At 40.8% G+C, this 7,988-nt stretch overlaps 2 protein-coding genes across 3 annotated transcripts in view; one reads left to right on the top strand and one right to left on the bottom strand.

Moving 5' to 3' along the window:
• The window catches only part of uqcrc2b (ubiquinol-cytochrome c reductase core protein 2b), a 124,581-nt gene that overhangs the window by 115,412 nt on the left and 1,181 nt on the right, over window positions 1–7,988 (bottom strand). The gene's annotated exons all lie outside the window — the stretch shown is intronic.
• rsph10b (radial spoke head 10 homolog B) lies at window positions 301–7,717 on the top strand. 2 transcript variants are annotated; one of them, XM_074619305.1, is made up of 17 exons: window positions 301–600; window positions 747–822; window positions 1,642–1,710; window positions 2,144–2,317; window positions 2,402–2,487; window positions 2,568–2,688; window positions 2,866–3,042; window positions 3,169–3,381; window positions 3,465–3,654; window positions 3,766–3,874; window positions 4,654–4,733; window positions 4,988–5,133; window positions 5,270–5,374; window positions 5,496–5,687; window positions 5,772–5,846; window positions 6,091–6,181; window positions 7,364–7,717. In XM_074619305.1, the coding sequence occupies exons 1-17, from the start codon at window positions 365–367 to the stop codon at window positions 7,618–7,620; spliced, it is 2,397 nt and encodes a 798-aa protein (XP_074475406.1). In that variant the 5' UTR covers window positions 301–364; the 3' UTR covers window positions 7,621–7,717. The 2 variants fall into 2 exon arrangements, with proteins under 2 accessions (XP_074475406.1, XP_074475407.1); XM_074619306.1 differs by having other exon boundaries at window positions 302–600; window positions 5,787–5,846.

The following is a 7,988-nucleotide window of genomic DNA, read 5'->3' as shown; positions in this document are numbered from 1 at the left end:
ATCAATATTTTTTATATTTTAACACCCATAATGGGGTAAATAAACAAGATATCACACTTTCTGGTGTCTGTATTTTTAAAATATTATTTAAAAATAAGTTTAACACCCAATTAATGAGGCAAATAAACAAGATATAACACTCTGTTATCTGTAATGTAAATACTATTTTTTCAGATATTTTAACACCCAAATAATAGGGTAATTAAACCAGATAATGTCACTTTTTGTCATCCGTGTTGTTAAATCACTGCTAGTAGATGGTTACTGTATTACCCTTTTTGACTGCTACCGGTTGCGGTAGTTGTGACCGCCGTTACCATGGAGATGATTCTAGCTTGAGTTAGAGATAAATAAACGGCGTTAAATGACACAGGAAAAGAAAGAAAGCGACAAAAATACGATGAAAAACGATGAACAGGAAACGTGCGGCGACTCTGAGCTGCCTCATACAGCGGAAGGAAGAGAAACAGAAGAGTTAGTGAGCTGTTCTGATGCTTTAAAAGCGGATGTGGAGCAGAAACAAACCGACCTGCAGGATGAGCAGCCTGAGAATGATGACATTAATGAACTACCCTCACTCTTAAGCTTAGTCGTAAAGAGGTAAATTATACTCATAACTTTAAACATTACATAATTATTAATTCTTTATTAGTTTTATTTTATTTTTCCTGCCAAAAATCCAGTTATAATAAATGTCCAGGGACTTGTGACCGGAAGTGACGTATATGTTGGTGTCTCATTGACAGACATGAAGGAGAAACCTGTGAAGGCCAGTTTCATGGAGAAGGGGTTGCTTGTTTTGAAGGAGGACATGTGTACAAGGTAGACTATTTTTGCAAATAACGCCACATTATTTTACAATACAGTAAATGCATACTCCCAGCCAACATGGTTATGTGGGCCCCACATGGGTTGTGCTGGGGGTACCTGGGTACCAAGTGGGTATGTATATACATACATATCTTATCTGGGGCCCACTTGGATCAACTAAGTTCGTCCCACATGCTACCCATGTGGGTCCTAGTTGGGTCACTAATGGGAAATTAGTGCATGGGGCCAACATAGAAACTGTGGACAAACCCACTTACAACCCATATTTCAGCCCATGGAGTCCCCATGTAGTACCCACATAGAACTTAAAGCTAGGACCAAGATGGGTCTTGGGTATGTTGCTCAGTTGGAGCCCACATAACACCCATTGTAATCCTGCATGGAATCCATGTGGGTAATTGACATTGGGTCATTATGGAACCCGCGGACAATCCCATATAGGGCCCATTTTTCAGCCCATTTACTACCCACATGGGCCCCACATATAAATGTTGGCTGGGCCTTAGCCTATTGTAGAGCATTTATATATTGTTCATTCACTTAAATTAAAAAAATATTGCTAATTATATTTGAAATATTTCAATGGGAAGAATATTCTTTTTCAAATTATTTGAAACTGAGTGAAACATATTTTCTTAAATGAAATAGTTGTCATACTCCTGTGTAATGCAAAATACATTTTGACTTTGCTTAAAATGCACTCTTGAATACACTCAGGAAATTCACCAGAAATGTGTGTTCTATGCTCCTATTTCCATAAGGATGAATAAAACTATTCCATGAAGTCACTTTTTTTTCGTTTTTCTGAAGGGGATGTTTTCTGAGGGACTTATGGATGGACGTGGTGTCTTCACACGGACAGATGGATTGAAATATGAGGTAGGGCACAATAATGATATATTATGATAGCTGCAATGAACTTTAGTTTGATAGTTTCTTAAGCAAAGTGCTTTACAATTACCAATGTGTACATAACATTTCTTAACCTTAAGTAAATTCCATGAATTTATGTAACTTAACTGGCCTAGTGTATTACATGGCGATCTATTTGGGGGATGGGGGGATTTATTATCATCATTATTAGTAATTGTTTTATTATTATTATTTTTTTTTCAATTAATGTTTTGTTTTGAATTATGCATTTTCTTTTGTTAATTTCCAATGCATAAAACAAATCACATTTGATTACAAAAAAAATCTAAACATGCATCCTGTATACATACAAAATTAAATAAAATTCAGTAAGGTCAAATGAAATAGAATGTGATAAAACAAGGAGTTTGACAGGGGTTTTCTATTTCTAATCCAACAGGGAGAATTTGTGTGCAACATGCCCATGGGCCAGGGCGCCTACACCTGGCTGGATGGCAGCTCCTATGAGGGGGAAGTGTACAATGGTATACGACACGGGACTGGAAACTACAAATGTGCAAAAAATGTTGTGTTCTACACAGGGCAGTGGGATCAGGGCAAGAGACACGGAAAGGTATGATCCACCAATTCACATCAGGTATAGTCTTTTTTTTAAAGTTTTTAAAAAAAAAATCGGTTCTCTTGTTGTTGTGTTTAGGGAACCGTGTATTACAACCAAGATAAGACCTCTTGGTACAAAGGCGACTGGGTGAAGAACAACAGAGAGGGATGGGGAGTGAGACAGTATGTAATGGAGTACATGATCTAATCTGTAGCCTGAGTGGCATTTGAACCGCCCCAAGGTGACATCTGTGTCTTAACAGCTACCCCTCTGGTAACATTTACTCTGGCGAGTGGAAGAACAACCTGAGACACGGAGAAGGCACGATGAGGTGGATAAAACTGCAACAGCAGTATGAAGGGATGTGGCAGAATGGAATCCAGGTATGAAAGCAAACCACTAACCCCAACATATTGCACAAATTCTAGGACAATAGCTTTGTAACTTTGCAGACCTTTTACATGCACTAAAACTATATAACAGACTAAAGGAAAGGGAAAAAGCATAACAGGTCCTCTTTAAAACAATCCTGTTTGTGTTTTTGTTCTCTTCTCTGGCAGCATGGACGAGGCACACACGTCTGGATCCTGAGGCGAGCAGATCTATCCCATTATTCCCAGAGCAATCATTACAGTGGAGATTTCGTTCAGGGTCAGAGACACGGGCAGGGGACCTTTTACTACGCCGGAGGTCCGATCTATGAAGGAGAATGGAGGGAGAATAAAAAACATGGGAAGGTTGGTCAATGATACAGAATTGCCTCTCACAATCAATACACGTATGTCCCCAAATTCAGTTAAATTCACATGTACAGTATGTAATTACCATCATTTCTAAAAGTTAATGTACTTTATGGTTCATAGGGAAAATTCACTTTTGAGGATGGGCGTGTTTTCGAAGGAGAGCTTGTGGACGATCAGATGATGACACACGATCTGGATGGAAACAATGGTCCCACTCCTCCTCTGCCTGGTAAAACGGAAGATACAATCTTGTTTCTTTCAGATATGGCTCTGAACATTGACTGTCTTCTGGAGAAAATCCCTGAGAGAAAGCGCGACGCTGAGCGCAAACAGGTCAGGTCCCGCTTTCCACTGCAACATATGATCTTTTTCCCACGTCCTTATCTCAACTCCATACGGTTGCTTGTGTGTAACAGGTGGAGTTAGTGGTGTTGAGGCAAGTGAGAGAGCTGAGGTCCGTCTATAGTTTCTACAGCAGACTTGGTCAAGCCCACTCCCCAGACAACACCTTCCTGCTGTCCCGCCTGCAGCTCTGGCGCCTGTTCAAAGACTGCAACATCCACCATCACGGCATCACTCTGACACAGATAGACCATTTTATCAGAGGTGAGAAGGACTAGCACTCACAATCACTCCCACATATTGATCCACCTGACATATACAGGACGGGGCATTGATAGCTCCACAATAACAGTGTTTCTACTCTGTGTGTCTCAGAGGATGCTACAACAGCAGAGATCCACTCTCCCTTCACTCCCATGCTCCTGCGTAGACTCCTCAGCGGTCTAGTGGTTGTGGCCTACCACATCTATCATAAGGACATGGTGTAAGGAATGGCTCCTCATTAACAGATCATAACCAATTAATGAAACAATTGTATCTCTTAATAATTAACTTTTTATTTAAAGAGGACCTATTATGCTTTTTCCCTTTCTGTTAGTGTGTTATATAGTTTTTAGTGCATGTAAAAGGTCTGCAAAGTTACAAAGCCCAAAGTCCACGCCAAAGAGTTTCTCTCCCCCACAGAAACACTGCTCCTGAACTGCCTGAAACGCCTTGCTTGAAGTCCTGCCTTTTCTTCCGTAACTTGCTGATGTCACCAAGTAACACATTTGCATAATACCTGCCAAGCGGCTAGTTTGGCACGCCCTCAAACAAAGCTAGTTACAACACAGTAGGAGCAAAGCCCGAAGAGTTTGGTTCTGTTGACCAATCAGAGCAGACTTTAACTCAAACAGAGCGTTTCAGACAGAGGGTGAAAAGAGGTGCTGCAGCAGAGCCGATATGAGAAAAATAAAGTGTTTTTTTGAACATTAAAGCAGGTAAACATGTTCTAGTAGAAACCCAAAATACAAGTATTCACCTGAAAATGATCATAATAGGTCCTCTTTAACAAATGTTAGCATGCTAACACGCTGAACTAAGTTGGTGAACATTATACCTGCTTAACATCAACATGTGACACACTGTGAGCATGTTAACATGCTGACTTTAGCATTTAGCTCAAAGCACAGCTGTTTCTCCAACTCTAACTTTTTATCCTTGGTAACTGATTTTGAGCGGGGAAACACTTCACAGAAAGAATCCCTTCTCTTCTTTTCACAGGTCACAAAACAACCTTCTGGCAGCCTGCTTTTCCAAACTGATGACAGACAACATCCTTCCTAATTCTAAGAATGTAAAAGGTGCTAACAATATTATATTATACATGGCTCAAGTGCACACACACATACACATATTAGATGACAAAGGGACCTGCAAACTGATTTATTACAGCATAAGAAGAGGCATTATCAGTTTTCAGGTTCCTCGTTTGTTGGGTCTTTTTGCACGTTTTTTTCTGAGACGACACACCTACAGGAACTGATTCAACACCCTTGCTTAGCTCTATATTACGCAGTAATGGCTGTTCTCATTAACTGTAGCTGTGTTGATCTAGGCTTCCTGTTTAGGCAGCCAGACTGTGCAGTGGTAGCTGAGAGCTACTTAAAGAAATGCTGGGAGGTCTATCAGGCTTACTGTAAAGTCAATGCTGCCAGAGGTGACCAGACCATGACCTGCCGACACCTGCTGTGGATGTTCAAGGTGTTACAGACTGTAACACAAAGATTACTGTGCATAGTAACTTCTTATCATTTAGAAGAAATTGATGCAGTTTCTGATGCTTGTTACTACAACAAAACCAGAGGGCTGCTCAGTAGTTTCTTGTAACCCCTGCTAGGATCTCCATCTGCTGGACAATAACCTGACCACAGCGAGATTGCTGCAGATCATCACTGCAGAGAGCCAAGACCCCAGCTACCTGACCTCCTGTCTGGATCTGGAGGTCTGCCTGTGGTGTTTACACCATTCATTATTTTTCAGCGCCCATTGACAGATTAGCATTAATCGACTTACCCTTTTTTTGTGTATTCCGTTCCCCTTCCGTCCTGCTCTTTGTGCTTCAGATTACATTCCTGGAGTTTTTCGAGGTACTTCTGGGCTCTGCTGAGGTGAAGTGTCAGCAGGTTTCTGAAGGCCTGGAGGAAGAGGAGGGCCCGTCACCATCCAGCCCTGATGCTGAGGCCAGGAGGGATCTACCTCCTGAGGTGGAGGCCATCGAGGAAATCTCGCAGACTACAAACAGCCCTTCCCAGGCGGTGAGATCCTTACTCAAGCCTCTCATGACCTCTGGAAACTGTAAATTCTGCACTAGAAAAAAAACAAAGAGTAACTTTTTACGGTTTCTTTCCATGCAGGTGGTAGCTCCAGTGAATTCCCCCATCAGTCCTGAAATCTCTAGCACCAAGTCATTGGAGGTTGGTTGCAACAGACAATCTAGCATGCAAAAAAAGAAAATGTGTTAATGCTTCTACCAGAAATTCCCAATTGCTGCTGAAACAATGCAACAATATCACAGCCAACATAAGACATCTAAATATCCAGTATTATCAATATTGATACACCCCTGCTGCTTGTATTAGTGAAATATGCTGTGAGCTCGGCTATATGACGTCGCTGAAATCTCTAATAAAATATAATTTTATTTACATCTTATCATAGACAAGTGACACAGCAGAATTATCCACTGCTCAGGACGTGGTGAGTCAGCAAGAGGTCAAGGCTGAAGTCAGTGAGGAACCTCTATCTGCAGGTTTGTTTTGTTGCTTTTTATTTTCTGGTCCTTTCAAATTATGTTTTATATGCCTGTACTTAAACATACATACAGTATATGTATGTCTAAATCGTAGAAGAGAAGACTTCAGCAATCTTATTTATGCTATGTTCAGAAAGTGAAAGGACATTAAATTCATGCAATGACTATATAGAATATACACACGTGGACAAAATTGTTGGTACCCTTCCGTTAAAGAAAGAAAAACCCACAATGGTCACCGAAATAACTTGAAACTGACAAAAGTAATAATAAATAAAAATTCACTGAAAATTAACTAATGAAAATCAGACATTGCTTTTGAATTATGGTTCAACAGAATCATTTTAAAAAACAAACTAATGAAACTGGCCTGGACAAAAATGATGGTACCCTTAACTTAATATTTTGTTGCACAACCTTTTGAGGCAAAAAATTAAGCATCCAAAGAAAAGAACACTGTACCTAATGTGAAACATGGAGGAGGCTCGGTTATGTTATGGGGCTGCTTTGTTGCATCTGGCACAGGGTGTCTTGAATCTGTGCAGGGTGCAATGAAATCTCAAGACTATCAAGGCATTCTGGAGCGAAATGTGCTGCCCAGTGTCAGAAAGCTTGGTCTCAGTTGCAGGTCATGGGTCCTCAAACAGGATAATGACCCAAAACACAGCTAAAAACACCCAAGAATGGCTAAGAACAAAACATTGGACTATTCTGAAGTGGCCGTCTATGAGCCCTGATCTAAATCCTATTGAACATCTGTGGAAGGAGCTGAAACATGCATTCGGAGAAGGCACCGTTCAAACCTGAGACAGCTGGAGCAGTTTGCTCACGAGGAGTGGGCCAAAATACCTGTCGACAGGTGCAGAAGTCTCATTGAGTTACAGAAATCGCTTGATTGCAGTGATTGCCTCAAAAGGTTGTGCAACAAAATATTAAGTTAAGGGTACCATCATTTTTGTCCAGGCAAGTTTCATTAGTTTGTTTTTTAAAATGATTCTGTTGAATCACAATTCAAAAACAATGTATGATTTTCATTAGTTCATTTTCAGTAAATTTGTATTTATTATTACTTTTGTCAGTTTCAAGTTATTTCAGTGACCATTGTGGGTTTTTCTTTCTTTAACGGAAGGGTACCAACGATTTTGTCCACGTCTGTATATTGTATCACATTTCCTGTAGAGCACACAGAAGAGCCTAGAGGTGAAGGAAAGGACATGCAAACCAGAGAGATGGAGGCCAGAGACCGTGAAGTGGAGCTCTGGGAACAGACGATCCATCAGTTCTTCAACCATTTTTTCTTCCCGGCTGTTGAATACAACCAGTTAGTGTCCAGGAACATGAAGGAGGAGAAGCTCCGCCAGGAGGCCCAGAGACGCATCGCTCTGGCCAAAGCCCAACAGCTAAGATGTATTAGTATTATGCAGTCAATGTATTAGCTATGTAATGCATCATTACTCATGAGATTTAACTAGAAAGAACAGCAGTGGTTTGTTCCCAGCTTTGAGAATTAAAGACATGCTTATTCTACATAAACACAGCCACTAGATGGCGTCTTATCACTTTCCCTCCCTGAAGCTTCCCTTCCAGTGTCATCTCGGCCTCTTGGATGTGAACTGCCAAGTCATCCTACTGCTCCTTTACTTACATTATTGTGCCATATACACGTGTAGTGCTCAGTGATGTACTGTATTGTGTTACAGTTTGACAAGGCACAAGAAGGCTGATGAATGACACGAGATGCAGCAGAGAAACCCAATGAACGCAGGATGAAGCACGCTGTTCTGTACCTGAACTATCCACACAG

The sequence above is a fragment of the Sebastes fasciatus genome, chromosome 20 (assembly GCF_043250625.1).
Source record: "Sebastes fasciatus isolate fSebFas1 chromosome 20, fSebFas1.pri, whole genome shotgun sequence".
NCBI classification, from domain to species: domain Eukaryota; kingdom Metazoa; phylum Chordata; class Actinopteri; order Perciformes; family Sebastidae; genus Sebastes; species Sebastes fasciatus.
Note: the sequence above shows the minus strand (reverse complement) of the source record. Positions and strands in the feature narration are given on the sequence as shown.

Coding starts and splice junctions, on each gene's coding strand:
- rsph10b (XM_074619305.1), top strand. CDS start 365: ATGACACAGGAAAAGAAAGAAAGCGACAAAAATACGATGAAAAACGAT. Junction 601..746: donor TTAAGCTTAGTCGTAAAGAG/GTAAATTATACT, acceptor TCTCATTGACAG/ACATGAAGGAGAAACCTGTG. Junction 3,875..4,653: donor ATCTATCATAAGGACATGGT/GTAAGGAATGGC, acceptor TTCTTTTCACAG/GTCACAAAACAACCTTCTGG.